This window comes from Cynoglossus semilaevis, chromosome 19 (assembly GCF_000523025.1).
Source record: "Cynoglossus semilaevis isolate Cse_v1.0 chromosome 19, Cse_v1.0, whole genome shotgun sequence".
Taxonomy (NCBI): domain Eukaryota; kingdom Metazoa; phylum Chordata; class Actinopteri; order Pleuronectiformes; family Cynoglossidae; genus Cynoglossus; species Cynoglossus semilaevis.
Window position 1 is genome coordinate 14,480,904 of NC_024325.1, and position 18,372 is coordinate 14,499,275.

General features: G+C 38.7%; 1 protein-coding gene across 2 annotated transcripts; it reads right to left on the bottom strand.

Moving 5' to 3' along the window:
- Positions 1 to 144: 144 nt before the first annotated feature.
- On the bottom strand, positions 145 to 17,283 carry map3k7cl (map3k7 C-terminal like). 2 transcript variants are annotated; one of them, XM_008333244.3, is made up of 8 exons: positions 16,041 to 17,283; positions 14,426 to 14,618; positions 13,490 to 13,827; positions 12,066 to 12,650; positions 10,645 to 10,726; positions 6,452 to 6,510; positions 5,019 to 5,134; positions 145 to 1,935 (listed from the first exon to the last, which is right to left on the bottom strand). In XM_008333244.3, the coding sequence occupies exons 5-8, from the start codon at positions 10,718 to 10,720 to the stop codon at positions 1,755 to 1,757; spliced, it is 432 nt and encodes a 143-aa protein (XP_008331466.1). In that variant the 5' UTR covers positions 10,721 to 10,726; positions 12,066 to 12,650; positions 13,490 to 13,827; positions 14,426 to 14,618; positions 16,041 to 17,283; the 3' UTR covers positions 145 to 1,754. The 2 variants fall into 2 exon arrangements, with proteins under 2 accessions (XP_008331466.1, XP_024921524.1); XM_025065756.1 differs by having other exon boundaries at positions 14,426 to 14,621.
- Between the last annotated feature and the right edge of the window lie 1,089 nt (positions 17,284 to 18,372).

Here is an 18,372-nt window from a genome sequence, read left to right on the forward strand (position 1 = left end):
ACAGTAAAATACTATACTAATAATTTCAAGAAAAAGTCTTCAAAAATAAAAGTTTACAGGTGTCTGGCCTGTAAAACCAACAACTCATCTGAATTGGTGATCTGTAACGAAAACATGAAAAGAAAAAATACTCCACCAAACAGATTCGTTGGCAATAAATATATACAGTATATTGTATGGTTGTAGAACTCTATACAGCAATGTCCAATACAGCCCTGGACCTCTCTTTAGATTTAAGATTTTCTGCAATCGGTTGATCGATATGAATATGCATATTGCACTGCATAGTAAACACTGGTAACTTCTACTGCAGTAATTCTGTCCAACTCAGTGTCATTTGGTTGCAGAAAAAACACTGTAAACTTTTGGATATTTGTTGCTTTGTACTTGTAATTGCTAACCCTAAGCTAACAGACACATCTAGTTCTGTTTTCTATGTAAGAAACACTGGCTCATACAAACACGGCAGTGAATGAGATAAGAGGAAATGATACCAAAGAACAGAACTGAAGCCAAATTTACAATAAAAGGCATTTGTTTTCATTTTTATTACGTGAGGAACACAAGTGTCAGTTTAACATGTTATACACTGTACTTCCTCTTCTACAGGTTACGCTTCAACAGGCTACGTTAAAAAATGTACAACCTTTTTTTTTCGAAAAGTATCAGTGTCGTGTACAACTGCAGTTCTCCTAATCCCTCAGACCTGTGGTCAACACTCGTTACTTCTCCCTTCTACTGCAGAGGGACCCTGACGGGAAAGTACAAAGCACCTTATTCTAAAGAATTGGTACACTTCCTTCTTTTGCAATAAAAGCTCAAATCTCTACTTGGCTGATTCACTCGGAACCCGGTGTGACTGAAAAGATGTAACTGTTAGAGTTAAAAAAGAATCTGATTTTTCAATAGAATGGGAGCAACAGCATTCAAAGAAGTTGGACGTGAAGGAGGCAAAGGCAGATGGAGACATTCTGGTGTTTTGGTGTCAAGACAAAGTATAAAAGGAGCTTCAACGTCGGGCTTGTTCTTTGCTAGCAAGACGGGTTTTTACATAAAAAAACGTTTAACGAAATGTTTCTCAGTACAACACAGCACATCTATTGAACTACAAAGATGCCATGTTGATACAGCGGCCTACTGCGTACTGGGATTCTTCCGCAGGACAATGTCACGACTCATTTAGGTTACGTTGCGTGTTGGCTTGACTGGCCTGCCTGCAGTCCAGATCTGTCTCCTACTGAAACTGTCCCGCCCATAATTTAATAATCGTTAAATTACAGATTCTGGTCTTTATTGCGTTTAAAGAACGTGTATCAACTCTCCCGTGAATAAAGTTTGTACTGTAAAGTTTGTGACTCAATTTGTTCAAAATACAATATTTGGACCACATCTTCTCGACCTGTAGCTCCCCCCACAGACCTCACTTTACGGATACGAGTCTCCACAGGACGTGAGACAGATGTCGGCTCACATTTACAGCTGCTAACGCGAGAGTCGATGGTAAAGATAGATTAGAAAAGTGACCAGAATGGTTCTGCGACAAAACAAAAGCTACTGGCACGGCTGTGTATAAACGTTCACGCCGACGATGACAGAACGTCTGTGGTTTGAATGAGTCAGACATGAATAAACGCTACTGCCGCCTGTGTTTTTAGCTGATTCACAGACTGGTTTTGTCTAAAAGAAGCATTAAAACTGTCTGGCCTGGAGTTAGAGTCCTGTGGGTCTCAGGAGGTTCAGTGGAGGTTCAGGGGTCACGAGGAGTCCTGGGTGGTGCCATTGCTCCTGCAGAGGCTCTCTAGCTGCTGGGCGCGCTCGTTGTGAACAGTCACCAGGTTGCGGTTCTCCTCCGTTAGACGCCGAAACTCTTCTTTTAGACGAGCAATCTCTGCGCCGACCTTCTCGTCTTCCACCAGCTCTGCCAACAGTTTACGCCTACAGAAAAAATAAAACAGTTTCAGTTTAGGGTGTCGAGCTTTACAATGTCAAAAAACATGAATGTGTGGGTTTAGTTTTCAATTATTTTATGCTAGATTTAGATATTTTTGCTCTAATACGTCAGCACAACAATGTTGATCTGTTAAAGTGTATCAAATTTCACGTTCATTTTCAGTTTTTGTATTCGTTTTTATCTTATTCCAGCCAATTCTGGTCTCGACTTTTATTATCTTACTTATCTTACGTTAACTTTGTTTCTTTAAACACACTGTAATAATAATGTGTGTAATTTTTAGGTATTTTACAAATTATGAAATCTTTGTGGCATGTTTTGCAGTTGTGCTTTGCAATCAATACCATTTATGCCCAGTTCTGCCTAAAAGCCAATTGCTTTCCAACCAATTAATCAATAAATTAAAAAATCAATAAATAATAGAAAGCAGTAAATTTGACAGGTTCCCAGTTTTATCCTATGTTTTCAGACATCCTTTACTCTGATTTTTTGTCTGTTCAGATGAACTCCTTCAAACTTAAAGAACAATGGAAACAATGTAATGTTACTGGAACGCAGTGAAACTGCGATGCTGGGAAACACAGCTGTTGTTACTCTGTGAAGAATTGAACATATTTAGATTATTTCAGTTCAACATTCGTGACAACGCAGCTTATTCAGAGTCTTCGTTTGGTGCTGAGGGTTTATCCTATTAATAGCTGCGATGTCCTGCATCAGAACTCGGTGAAAAAGTGAAGGATCTCTGTTACTACATGTGATTTAATCGGATAATAAAGGATCGTAAATGTACTTTATTGCCTAATAAAAATATTTAAGAGTAGAAGTCATAAAAGTATAAAGCGTCCAGCTGGCAGGTCACGAACCTGAGAGCAGAGAGTTGATGAAAAGAAATAATAAAGTCACAACTTCGTAAAAGACCATAATCAAAGGCGATAAATTCCCCGTTGTGTGATTAGACTGAGTTACTGCAGATATGGAATCGACTCGGTTTTACTGATAAACAGTCACTGTGACCGAGTGAGCCCTTTGGAAATGTTGGGGAAAAGGAAGGAAGGAAAGTGAATTAACCAAATGTGACCTCTGCTTTTAACCCATCACCAACGTCAGCAGGGGGCAGCACAAGCACCCGGGCAGCAGGGTGTGGGGACACTCAGTGGTATCTTGGCAGCTGGTGGACTCGAACCTGAAACCTTGAGGACCCACGTCCTCCTCCTTAACCAGCAAACCACCAAATGTAACATAAACTTAAATAATCAAATACAGAACAACACGATACAGTACTGTACTGTTCTGTAAAATGCTATGCTACGCTACGCTACAATGCAATAGTACAATTGTAATAGTACACTTTATCATGCTGTGCATAAGTTTTGCAATACTTTAGTAGACAATTTCCATATCTCCTGCGAGATCGAAGATCAGCTGGTGGACTCGAACCTGAAACCTTGAGGACCCACGTCCACCTCCTTAACCAGCAAACCACCAAATGTAACATAAACTTAAATAATCAAATACAGAACAACACTATACAGTACTGTACTGTTCTGTAAAATGCTATGCTACGCTACGCTACGCTACGCTACAATGCACTACATTGCCCTCAGACACATTGTAATAGTACACTTTATCATGCTGTGCATGAGTTTTGCAATACTTTAGTAGACAATTTCCATATCTCCTGTGAGATCGAAGATCCTATGCTATGCTGTGGTACGATACATTATATACTATACATTATATATATATATATATATATATATATATCTACATGTATAAACTTGACTTAGGTGTTGAACTTGACTTTGGCCTGTCACACAGAAAAGGAAGTAAAACTGTGATTACATCATCCTTGTTTCTGTAACTGTTGAATCACCACTTAGTGACGACCGGTAAACAAAAAAAAAACAACACATAATTGACATGGAGATGTGTTAAACCCAACCCCACTCCCCCTCCTCCCCCTCCTCCCCCTCCTCGTTACTCACAGGCTAAAAGTCCAAATTCCACCCTTTCAGCTACAAACGGAGTCTAATCGTTTCTCAGGTTTCTGTTTCAACGCCTGAACTGTCGTCTGTGCAGACCTGACTCATCAACTTTTATCTCAACACTTGCTATGTTCTATTTGCAATACGACTGTGTGTGTACGTGTGTGTACGTGTGTGTGTGACATTGTGTCCACTATGTCCTCAGCAGCTGTGGACAGTCTGAGCAGTGGGATTGTCAAGGTCTTTTGCTGTTACCCTACCACTCTCTCTCTCTCTCTCACACCTTAAGTGCATCACAGTCAGTGCGTTTATTTGAGCTTACAGCAGGTGTCGCTGCAGCACAGTGACAATGTTGGGGCTTTATTTATGACTACAATAATTATAATAATAACAATAATTATAATAATAACAATAATTTTTGAACTTATCTAATATTGTTGTGTGATGTTTTTTGCGAGGCCAGAATAAATATACCTTTTGTGACTTATTACTTTTTGTTTTAATCACAAAGAATGTACTTCTGCACCACATGCTGGGCGTTTAACTAAACTGAAAAGCAGTAGGAAAAAGACCTGAACTAAAACTGGACCGAGTCAAAATAAAAGTAATTTAAAAATAAAAAGAAGTAATTTTAATAGAGAGAGGCCACCTCTGTAACGTTGACTGTTATCATGCGCCACCTGGTGGACAATTGTAGTTCAACACATTTCCGAATTTAAAACTAGTTAAAATACATGTTAGAATTTTAATCACCTTTGAAAATAAACACCATCCATCTTTATCAGGTCGAATGTCCTTCAGATTCCCTGAATAATCTTCATGTCAGTGCAGCTGAAACAGCTAAAAATAAGTTAATGACAGTGTGTCAGATTGTTCTAATGACATGCCATCACTGGCCATAAACACTGGAGGGCCGCCAGCCTCACTGAGACCATAGGTGTGTGTGTGTGTGTGCGGTCTTGTGTTTGTGTTTTGTTTTCTTAACTTCCACTAAGGCCACAGTTTGTGAAGAAAAGAAACAACAACGTTTACACAACGACCAAAGGTCACTGAGGTCGTGGGTCTACGTCTCGTCAACTTACTTGTGGTCTTCTAGCACAGAGATCTCATGTTTGACCTGGTGGAACTCCTTGGCCATCCTGCAGTGCTCCTTATACACCTGGACGCTCTCTTTAAGAGAGACACAGGGCAGAACCGGCTGCGGACGGTCAGAGAGAGGCAGAGTGAACAAGGAGACATTAAAAAAAAATTAAAAATTTTTTAGAAGCTTTGCGAAAGGCCTGATGAAGTTCCAATTAGAGAAATAGTTTTGAAATTTTTTTATTAATTTTTTTTTTTTAGTTTGTGTTAGAACTTTTTGACTGTCTTTAATCGTCTGACTGTTGGTGTAATGTATAAATGCGTTCTTGTTCTGGATTGGAGGAGGCTTACCGAAACTGTGTACATAGCACCCCCTGCAGGGCAAATAACCATACTCTTTCTTTACGAACACTGTCACAAACCCAGCAGGAACTTGAAGTTTAATCAATGAGTATAATACAACAGGTAACGATCGTGGAATATAAATATAAAACACAGACAGTGCAGCGACAGCTGTGGAGAAAAGTAGATTAAATGTGACGGCGATAATTCCGTATTTATTAGCAGTCATTAGCTAATTTAGCTGTAGCCAAACATAGCTCTAAGCCATTTTGGAAGACAATCAAAATGTTAAAGTGATAACCCCCACCCACTACCCTCACCCCCACCCTCACCCCCATGAGGCCTGGTGTTCTCATTACTTTGTAATGACATTTTTTACTATTTATTTTATAAACACCCTAAACAATCATTTCCTCTTTGTCTTCAGTTTTGTTGTTGTTTTTAATGAAGACAAGATGTTAATTTATCCACATTAACAAAATGTATCATGAGCTGAGGCTTATATTTAACAATAGTAAAAAAAAAAAAATTAAATCTGTCTGAAGAACAAGGTAAATATTAGTGAATAATATTTTTTCTTCTCTGTTTTTGTGCAGTGATTTTATTATGTTTTATTTCTGCCATCTCTCACTACTGTCCTCATCTGATACTCTGCCACTGCATGCACTTGGCATGACCCTGGAACTGGCACTGGCTGAAGGATAATTCAATGACAGCACATGGACGGACACACACACACACACACACACAGTGAAGACATTGATTTATAGCCAGGATCAACTAAACTTAAGCTTCTCCTTATTTAGCGACTCAGCTCTGAATGAAGCGCAGACGCTCTCTATAAAATCACCCTTTGATGTGGCCTTTATTTATTCCATTGTTAATCTCTTTCGCTTTCATTTATTTTTTATACAGTTACGTTTCTGTCATTCACTTCAATCCCCGACGTTATGTCACCACGCTGACACCAGGGGGCCTCTGTCAGCTCTCTTCCATCGCGGCCATAATTCCGATAACCAACAGTGGAACTGACATCTACGTCAAGTGTACTGTATTACTGTAACAGTAACAGATACTGTGTGGTACTGAATACCTGTAATCGTTGCTCAAGGTCTGGGAAGGTCTGTGTGAGGTCCTTCACATCTTTTACATCTGTGGGGAAAAACAAAACAAAGATGTCGTTTATTACATGAGAAGAAAAAAACAGGGCAAAAAAATCGAAAATTAAAATAGAGAAAAATAAGTATATTTAATAAAACAAAACTTATATAGAAAGCATATATAGAAATATAAAGATAATTCTTGCTATAAAGTCACTAAATATATTGAAACAAATCCTGTTGGGCTATAAATACCACATTATTAGCCCACTTTAAAAACATTACTTTTTAAAGGTATTTTCAAAGTACTTTTATAAATAAGTAGATTTTTTTTCCACACAGGATCATGTCCATCAAACAGCAAGAATTTAAAAACCTAAATTTCTGACAAAAAAAAAACGTGGTTTAAAGCATTCAGCAGACAATTTATTTTCCAAGTTGTTATTAACTTTTATATATATTATTATCTTATTATTTTATTATTAGGTTTTAAAAATAAATAAAACTACAGAATACGAGAGCTCTGATTGGAAAACTGAGACAGGAGTGAACGTCTGAGAACGGTTCAAAAAGTTTTTAAAAAAAGACAACGTGCCGTGTGTCCTGGACAGAGACAGTTAGAGAAGGTTGACACAGTCTGGACGATCAGATGAGACACAATATAACGTCTCCGGCCAAACATAAACTCTGTTTACGTTACAGGGAAGGAACGGAGAGGCGTAGAACACAAAGAACAACATCCCCAGAGCGAAGAACAAAGGCTGTGTACTGCAGTAGAGGTACTCAAGTGTATCCAAACTGGTAATCTTGTAAAGTTTGGAAACATTTTTATTGTTGGCCTTCCTGCCCTCCGAGGGTCATTTGCCTTCTTCCGTGGACACTTCCCTTTAATGACCTCATAAAACGGCCCAAAATGAAACATTATAGTCTGGTCGTCTGTGAAACCACAACATAACAACACACAAACCCTGCACTCACGAATGAGCCGCAGCCCCCTGGTGGACAGCAGTAATGAGCCGAGGCCGTGAAAGACATGCGGGGGACGGAGACACACAGAGGGTCAGAGGGACAGACAAGCGCACGGGTCAGAGAGTGAAGTCACACACACACACACGGATAAAAACAGACCGGTTGTCTGCACAAGCCTCTGCCTCGCCAGTAATGCCCCCGTGCCCCCACCCCTCATCGGCCCCTCCCGCAGGAGGTGGAACACATGTGGAGAATCCAGGGATGATGCAACCTTCTAAAATCAGCAGTATTGGAGGGACAGCATGTTGCCCCGGGGCCAATTATCATGTGGGATAAATACAGTCCTCGGCCTCCGCACCGACTCACGGCAGCGTTCACATCTACAGTCTGACTGACACTAAGGCATGAAGATCCTACAGGATCATCCTCACAGGGTCTCAGTGCACCCCCCCCCCCGAAACCCCCTCCTACTCTGCACAGAGAGGGGAATTTCAAAGTATCTGTTGAGCTTTAGCACTAATGCTAACATCAAAAACAAGGCATGGATTTCTTTTTTTTTTTTCAATTTTTGTCTAACGTTCATTTGTATTGATTCAAAAACACATTTGGTTACCTTCTCGCTATTTCTGTGCTAACTATTAGTTATCTATTTTTAGTCAGCTGAGCATGTTTAGGTTCCATCTGGGTTTTGTTTGGGTCCCCGGCTAGCTTTGCGGCTTTAGCTAGCTTAGTGGCAACTGACAGTACTCCGCTAGTCTGTTTTTAATTTCAAATAATAAAAAATCATAAATTCAGCAAAAATTGTAATCATTACTATTTAAATTTTTTAATTAAAATACTTTTTCTCTCTACTTTTTTAATTTTAATTTTAGTAAGCATTTTTCATTTTTTTTTCTCATTTTTGCTCATTAATTTTAGCTATATTTTAGCTATTTTATTTTTGCTTTTTAAATTTATTTTAAGTTTTAAAACCTAAGAGGTAAATTACGCAGGTGTCTTTTAGTAACTGTATTATCTGATTTGTATGTTTTGGATATTTTACTTTTCCCTATTTTGGGGCTATAAATAATTATTAAAATGTAGCTTTTTTTTACAATAGTTGCTAACTTTTTGCAATTTTTGCAAAAAGTTAGCAAAGAGGAAATGATTTTTACAATAGTTGCTAACTTTTTGCATCTTGTTGAAACTAATTGTCCCTGTGTTTTTCTGAAATTAATGGAATTTTTTGAAACAAACTAATGTTTAATGCACTACAACTGTTGATTAAAGCCCATGTATTACAGGATGAGCAGTAGTTGGCCCACAGGTTGGACTCACTCCCCCTCCCACTAAGATCTGTCTGCGCCCCCTTGCCCAGCATGTGAGGTACCTATGATTGTATACTGTAGATGCTGTCTGTCAGGATGTTTTACTGCTGTGAGGCCAGAGCCTGGAACGGCAGCTGCAGCCGGGCAATGGCAGCGTCAGGTTTCCTCTCTAATACTAACAGTGTCCTGCAGCCTGATTCACTCTGCAGCTTTTAGAACACTAGACTATATTTACAGGCAGTTAACGCTTCAAGTCCGGCCCCACCCACCACTGATCCCCTCTTTCTCTGAGGATGGGGGGGCCGAGAGACCACGGTTAAAAACAGGCAACCACATAATCCTGCTTTTGATTGGCTGCTTTTTGTCTGTTTGGTTGATGGTTTTATTGATGTTCGTCTTTTTTACATATTGTGAAGATTTCATTTATCCCTGCATTAAATTGGTGAGCCTTACAGTACAGTGGGGGGTGTAAAAGCACCAGTTCAATGAGGTAAAAATACCCCAGGGTCAACTGCCCCTCCGGTGATACTTAAGACTATAATTAAGTGGAATACAAATGCTCTGCATTTTTACACATTTATTTTGTGCAGAACAAACGTCGATGCTCAGGCAGCAACTGTTTCAGCTGTTCTTGGACATTTAGGACCTAAAATCCTCACCTGACCATGGACATTTCCACATTTCCTGTGAGGACAGGATTTAATAAAGTTGCTTCAAAAACATTGCAAAGATGATCAGGTATTAGACAAAATGTAAAAAGATAAACAACTGCTGGAGCCAAACGCCAAGTCAGGTATTAGACAAAATGTAAAAAGAAAATAGCAGATAAACAACTGCTGGAGCCAAACGCTGGCCAAACACAACCCAAATTTAGCTTAAAATATGTAGCGTGTATGGTACTGTAGATCGTTGAAGGAAAAAAGAGGCAAAAGTTGACAAATAGTGAAATATCCAAAATGAAAATGAGGAAAAATATATTCAATAAAAGCAACCTAAAAGAATTACCTAAAAGTCAAATAAGTTAGAAAATATAAAATAAAACAACCAAAATAACTCAAAAAATACTTATAAAAACAAATGCTTTTTATGAGACAGTCAACTGAATATAAATGTTAGCAGATAAAGGTTAGCAGAGTAGCTAAAGGTTAGCTGAAGAACTGAGCGGAAACATGAGACAGAAATGTTTACCAGATTGATGTTTGTTAACATTAATATATATTTTAAAAACTACATGAATGTGCTAGATGTTAGCGAAACATATATTTATTTTAATAAGTTTATATTTAACAAATAAAAACTCATTTTCAGCGAACACAGCTGTGTGTGTGTGTGGTTTGTTTTTAATATGATGGAGTTCAACAGAAATAGAAAGGAGCACCTGTCCTTGTCTGAGCACAACACAGTTCAAGTGATAGGGTGTGAGGAGCGTGAGGAGGGTGAGGAGGGTGAGGAGGGTGAGGATGTGCTGGTCTGTTTTAGTGGGAAGAATGTGCTGCATGTGTTCCACAGATACGGGAACTGCTGTAAAAGTCCAGCTTCAGGTACGGACTGACGGTAAACCATTAGCTCAGTGACAGGCAGGGCTAACGCTAACGCTAACAACAACAACAACAGATGTGGGCCGCGTTTGGAAATAAGGCAGCACTGCAAGCCTGAAGTGGCCTGAGTGTAAAATGACACAATACTGTCAAACCGCTGCCCATGTGGGCCGGATGAAAAGTTCAAAATGTTGTATGGTCCAGATAAAACCCCAAGACCTAAGGATTGTGTAATCTGGGTCAGATTATGTGATCATAGATTATTCTGTATTATTTTGTTGTCATCGTTTAGCCCAGATCCACTACTACTACTAATATTAATATTAATAATACTAATAATAATAATAATTATAATAATAATAATAATAATACCTGATGTGTCATCGAGGCTGAAGGCGATTCTAACTTCAGATTTATCTGGAGACACTCTTCTGGTTGAGGTGATCATTTAACCCTATATGAGGCCACAGAGACAAAACAGAGCTGTTAGCGCCATCAGCAGGAGATCATCACAGACCAACAATGACCATGTTATCAATTATCAATTATTAATTCATTATAATTATTCATCATCACTGTCTACTTCTCTTCAGTTAAGTTTCTTTGAATTTTTTTTGGCTGTTACTTTACATTCAATCAATCATTCTGTGGACCAATAAGAATCTCCCGTCACTTTGGTACAATTTGATTGGTCAAATGACAACTGCCAAAGTTTGAGATGTTAGTCATTGTGTGATCAAATGTTATCAGACTGATTTACAGAACTTGAACTCCAGTTGAAAACACAGGCACAGGTTCCTGCTGGAACTGGAACTGGAACTGTTCCGTTGGTGGTAAACGGTGGTAAGTACAGTGGTCCGGTATAGCGACCACATCAGGAACTTGGAGGAGGTGCAGAGGGGAGGAGATCTCAGAGAGAGGGCTCTGTATTTTTATATCAGAGCATCTGACTGCTTTAACTCCCACAAACCCCTCTGTCTTCCACAGCTGACCTCAGTGACCTTCTAGTACCAGCAGACACAATCTCCATCTCCATCATCTTTTGACCATGTTCACTGTGGACAACATCTCCACACTTTGTTTTTGGAGGTGGTTCTCTATGGTTTCGAAGAATGTCAAAAACATTTTGATGCACAGTGGTTCTCTATGGTTTCGAAGAATGTCCAAAAAAAATCTGTTTTGATGCACCATGTTTGAGGGATTTCACAGAAGCTCATCTGTAAACATGACAGTATTTGTCACTGTGAGGACAGTGTTCTTTGAGTTCTAGACCTCTCCTTCCCTCTTTTAAATAAAAAACATTTAAAAACAAGACATATTCATTCAGACACTTTGATTAATTAAAATAAACATTTTCTCTGTTTTTTAACCTTAGTTATTTTTGTTGAAATCTAAAGTCTGATTTGTTTTTGTTTTGTTTTTTTTTACCAGGATGCTTTAACAGGTGTCAGATCTGAACAATAAACCCTAAACTTTACCTTTAATGCACAAATCGTTGTGCTATGGTTCAAAACAAAGGCAATTTTAGAGGTATTTGTAATTTTTTTTTCTTATTAAAAAATTACACATATACACGTTGAAGTTACTTTATCTTCAAAAGTGTGTGGAGAAGTCAATGCTTAAAAAACTGTCCTCAAATTTTATACAGTGTGGTGAAGCCTTTGTTAAGACAGGAGCACAATGGAGTGCACGTGACAACTGTGGGACAGCGTGGAACGTGGAACGTGGAGCATTAGGTTCTATTTTACGCACAAGGTTAAAAAGGACACATTTGGGCCCAAACGTCACGGTACCTGCTTCCTGAAGCTCCTGCGGGTCAGAACCAGAAACCTCTTCGGTCGTCAATCTCTAACCGCCAGTGTGCGTCCTCAGGTTTGCCCAGTGTTGAAGAGAAAGGCGCAGTACCGTCTCTGAGCCGCCGTGCGCCAACGCGCGCTGGTCCAGAGGAGCTGCCAAACGTTCCTGTGCAAACGATGACCTCCACGTGCACTCCAGGAAGAGAAATCAGTCACTTCTGAGAAGGTTTTTTTTTTTCTCTCAGTAAATTCGCCCTCTTCTCCCGTGTCAGTCAGAGGCAGCCCTGCAGCTCCAGGTCTGCCTGCGCGTTATCCCCCACAACAGCGCCACAACAGGGCGCAGCGGGCAGACACAGCCACTGTCCAACCCCCCGCAGCGGCCCGAGTCCAATTAAATGTCTCAGATGACATGACTGTAGGCCGAAAAAATGCCCGCACATCCAGCGCGGTCACGCCGCCGGGACGGTGTTTGGCTCTGCTGCAATAACTGTGCAATGAGGCAGTGGCTGAGAATGAACTCCTCAGACCGTAATAGTTCCTGCAGAAGTGAAGGAACGTGGAGGAGCTGAGGACGTGGGGGTTCTGTCCAAAAAAAAAGAAAAGAGAATTCTTTTATAAATTATGATGATGTCATCGGATTTATACTGTTATTCATCAATAGTCAAAGTCAAACATGGAAAGTTTTGAGAAAATAAACTTTGAGCTGTTTTCGGGCTAACATGTAGCATCTATTAGAAACTTATGTAATATTGGAGTAATTTTTCTTTGTAACTTGATGATTATCTTTTTGGTTACCTTTCATGTACTTTTCTCTCTCTCTCTTTAAAAAACATTTTTCAAATGTAAATGTAATGTAATTTTTCAAAAAGTAAAAAATATATATATAAAAATGTAAAAAATCTTTTTTGCAAAACACTAACGTTTTTATATTTAAGTCAAATTCTTAGCATTTTTTTTCTGAAATTTCATCTTTTAATGTTTTTTGTGTCAATTTTTTTTCAACTTATAATTTGGGACAAACTTAGAATGATCAAGCTATATAAGTTATTACTTTTCGCTATTTTATTTTTAAATATATTTACTTTTTATTTATTATCTAACTCCGGCTGTCCCTTGTGAGTGCGTAAAGATAAAAAGTGATCTCAACTTTGAAAATAAATGAAGAGGCAGCAGCTCGTCCTCCGATCTGTCATCACGTTTATATCTGGTTCCAAATGTTTATGATCAAAATTCGTATCTGCCTTATAGCTGCTTATTATGTAACAACATCATCGTAATAATAAACTGACCTTAAGCCTGTGAGGATGGCTTTAAAAGAAATAGAAACATCATAAATTAGGGCCCGGGGCCAAAGCTTTTTTTTTTTTCTGGTGTGATTTACTGCGATGATCTGAGGCTTCACAGCCATAAGGCCAGTTCACCTGCACACCAGTAGATGACAGCATTCCCCCGGTGTAATTTACTGCAGGGGCTTTAGGGCAAGAGACACAGTGAGAGGGACAGAGAAGATAAATGAGACTGTGGACTTGCAGGACTCGTCCTCCCTCCTCGTTTGTCTTCATTGACGGCCTGTTGACACGGGCCCGGCTTATCAGGCCGGGACTGTGTTCATCTCATTGTGATGGATGGGACACAGTCAAATGTCTGCCACTCCTTCATGCTGCAGTCATCGTCTAGATTTGATTTCACTGCTCCACGATGTACAGTTCACAACCTCGGCTGAAGGAACATGAACCAGACCTGACAGGTTTGAGGGGATCTACAGGTGACAGGAGGTGGAGGAGAGACACGTTCAAGTTCAACAAAAATCTGCAGGAAATGAGAGAATCCTTTACTTTGCATGGAAATTATACGAACAGCCAGAAGGTCACGTGCTCCCCTGCTAATGATGTAATACTAAAATTAGGAAGCATAGAGTAGAAAAAAAAAGATAATTATTATCCTTATCATTTTTAAGCTAATGAAGTGAAACAAATTAAATTGGCTGAAATATTACATTAAACCAAGAATATAAACTAATCAGATAAGAAGTTGAAAGTAAAAAGCACAGAAAAAAATAACTGAAGCAAAAACCTTGGTGAAATACTGTATATAAATTTGCTAAAAATTAATTGACAGCAGATGAAATCTAACGATTAAAAAGTAAAATAATTACAGTAAACTCTCTAGAGGTGGGGCTGCAATTTCTCCAGTTAAAAATTACAAAAAATATATATTTAAAAAAAATTAACAATAATTCAATTTCCGTTACAAAACAAAGAAAAAATAAAGGGACCACAAAGACACTATAAAAGTGCCATGTTTGGTCCTTGAACCTCATGTTGCATCCCTCCTGATCTGTCCTTTTCTATATTTACCGTCCGCAGCTCTTTGCCGACCCGTCCTCTGGGTGAACTCAGGGGGATAACGTGCTGCCCACTGCAGCCAGGTTTCATATATCAACAGCAGACTCCTTGAGCCGTCGCCTCTGCAGCTCTGGATCGTTCTCTCAATCTCCCGTTCATCGTCTGAGCACCAATAATCATCCAAGTACGGATCATCATCTCTGACCTTCTAACAGACACACAAACAGAAAGATTAGGCCATTTTGTTTTGTTTTTTGTCTCCTTCACTGCTTCACCACAGATGAAGGAAGTTCAGCGTCTGTTGTTTCAGGATCATCGAGGTGGAAAAAAAAAAAGTCCAGGAGAAAGTTAGGAATCAGAAACGTTTCATCTTTAACACCTGCGTCACTAGGCTAAAGATCTGTACTTGACTAAACATGCTAAGGTAAAGGTTGTTAATAAAACAAGGAGCCACATCTCTACTACTGTTAGCTCAGCAATTAACCCAGATGATGCTAACAAATTAGCAGGAAACAGTTTATCCAAAGATGAAAACAACATTTCTTTAAATAAATCTTTAAAGACCACAGATCTAATGGTTCCGCAGAATAAACATCTANTGCGAACTGTTATTCTTTTTGTTATCATTGTTACTGCATTTTAAGTGAGTGCAGCAAATATTCCAAAAAACAGTTCTTGAAATAAACTGTTGAAAGTTCATGAAGGTTCATGTTAAAATGCACTCCATCAAATGTTTCAGTCTAAACGCAACTGCAAATTAGGAAACGCACTCTGTGGCCACAATAGTCATTACTTCAGAATTCAGAGCACTTAAAAAATAAAAACAAAACAACTCCGATCCATTTTTCTGCAGCTTCTTCATTGACATTTCGAACAGGGAGGAGCAGTAAACACCGACTGCAGTCCAAATCTCACCGATGACATTTCTCTCCGTGGATTATAATTATGGAGGTTTGTGCGCATCATAAGAGAAGTGACCCGAGTGTTCCTTAATCTTTTCATTTAATGAGTTTTTCTTTCTCTTTCTGTTTTTTTGTTTTGTTTTCAGATTAAGGCTTGGATTCAGCTCAGTCCAATAGAATTGTGTGTTTGAGTCTAATCTCCCGGGACTATAATTCTTAATCAAAACCACAGGCAGTTTTATTTTTTTTTTTATCATTTTCTAATCCATGAAGGGATTACAGCTCTGACCTTGGGTGTTTTACACAGCAGAGTGAGGAGCTCTGTCCTTAACACTGACGGCCCAACGTTAGCAGAATGATGTAATATCTGTAAAAAACATTATCGGCTTTTCCACCAATAATAAAAAATTAATAACATGAAACCAGAGTTTGGCCGAATATGCTAGAATTTGCCTGTAGAATCCTGAGAAGTTTACCTGAGTTTTGGGGGCAAATGGCTGTTGTATATATTGGTATCGGTTGATATTGGAATCAGAAATGAAGTAGACAATATTAGCATGTCGTATATCGGACGTCCCTGAAGTAGACAATATTAGCATGTCGTATTTCATACGTCCTGACTAATAAACTGAAATACTCAGAGACAGAAGGTGAGAAGATGGAGTAGAAAGAAAGAATCTGGATTAGATGAGACAGAGACTGAAGTATAACGGGGGCAGACTTACGTTGTCTTCTTTCTTCCTGATTAAATATTTTACCCTCAGGTCGACTTCAAATGAGATGATGAAAGGAGTTTCTTTGTCTCTTTCCTGGAAAACAAAAAAGACTGTGGACAAAATCAGATCAACACAGTTGTTTCTCTGTGCAGTTGAATCACTGTCATGTGTTGGTTGGAGCTCAGGCGTCTGTGAGCCGTTAACGTCTGTGTCGGTGACTTCATCTGCACTGAGAACAATGACCTTTGACCCTCAGACGACCTACACTGCCAAGGTCAATGTGCTGCTTTCACTGCCATCAGGTAAATATCAACCTGCTGTGAATCTGTCCCTATTATTACAGTATAAAGTGAAAAAAAGAAAGAAAGAAAATGTCACTGACAGAGAAAAAAAATACATTTCTGAACATTAGCTAAAGATAGAAAGCAGTGACAGAGTAATTAGAACTGGGCTAAAGAAGATGATGGCCTAACAAATATCCAAATACAACACAAAATACTAAAACAAAGTAACAAAAATGCAGAAAGTAAAATCAAAATGCCTAAAAGAATTTTCAAAAAGTAAAAGTTTAGTTAAAAAAAAGACAGATGTCAAAAAAACACAACAACTCACGATAATTACTACTGAGCCAAAATAAACTAAATATGTCAACAACTCGGAACAGACGGTAGAAAATTGGTCCAGAAATATTAATATTAATAAATAGAAGTGGGAGAAAAAGTCTCGAGAACACGCTGTTGAAGGGAAGAGGCAGCTGAAGCTGCAGCAACAAACACTTTGGGGAAAAAAAAAAAACTTTTCCCTGAGTTAAAAAAAGGAAATTGCATTTGGTCTTTGGCCTTTAGAGAATTTAAAAGAAAAAAAAAACACTGCTCCTCAATTTGTCTGTTCTCTCAACAGTGCAAAAGCAATATTGTGTGATTACAGGGGTTTGAGATGCTGTGCATGTCTGGGTCTGTGTGCGTGTGTGTGTCTGTGTCTGTGTCTGTCTGTACTTGAGTCTGCCAGAAACGTTGGCATTTTAAGTGTATTAAACAGCAGGTGTGATCCTCAAGTTGGAACTCCTCGTCTAGTTCCCACCAGATTTTTAAATCCAGAAATAGAGTCCAACACAAACTTTTTGAACTTTTCCTACATAGTCTGAATAGTAAAAACAGCCCAGTAGATGGCAGTAGTGTAACTCAATTATATGCTACAAAAAAATAATAAACTCTAATCGTACCCTAATTCTAATCCTAACCCAAAATAAAAATAAAAAGCCCAGTAGATGGCAGTAGTGTAACTCAGTTATATGCTACAAAAAAATAAGAAACTCTAATCGAACCCTAATTCTAACCATAACCCAAAATAAAAAAAAACTAAAACATGTCTCTCCATGTGTGTGCACACACACCCATACACTCACACACTAATGGCTCAGAACATTAGTGAAAAAATGCAAAAGTCATTTTATTCCTAAAACCAGTGGAGTGGTGTCACATTTACACACAGTTAGAACAACGAAGTACAACACTGAGGGAACGGCGGTGGATCTGACGTCGACACGGCCTTCGTACTCCTCTTCACCACTTCTGCTGAACAAATAAATGTTGACACAAGGCCAACGGACTATACAACATTACAACATTAGGAAACAGCTTCACCATTGAATGGGCCACACACAGAGGTGTGTGTGTGTGTGTGTGTGGTGCGTGTGTGTGTCTGTATCTTTGTTTTCAGCACTAAGTGCTAGCTTCTTGAATCCGTCCTTCACTTTTGGTGGTAGGTTTGGGTTGACAGAAGATGCAGGTCGCAGTAGCTCCACCGCGGAGTTGGGATCTTGTCCGGATTCCCCGGTAACACTGAAGGGAAATTCCTAACTCCTCCATGAGGGCAGTAAAAGATACACACTGTCAAAGACAAGCAGAAGACAAATGGCCACTACATTAGGGACAGACTGGGTGGATTACAGCACTACACCAGGGTCGGGTCGACACTCCCTCAGTCGTCCAGATGACTTTAAAATAATTGTTAGCAAACAGTTTCAGGACACAGAAGTTGTAAAAAAAAAAATTATATATATATACATATATATATATACCAATATACATATAAAATAATAAGTATAAACATCAAATAAAAAAAATGACGATGGAAAAAAACAAAAAAGTAAATCCGCAAAAATGTAATTTTTTTTATAAAAAAAATAACTAAAAGTTAGCCCTTCTAAAATTAGTAAAAATATCCCAGAAAAAAATAGAAAGAAAAGAAAACATTTACAGTACTTGTAAATAATAATTGCAATGTTACCAATAGAAATGTTAGCCTCTCAGAAAAAAAAAATGTTAGCTGAATTTGCGAA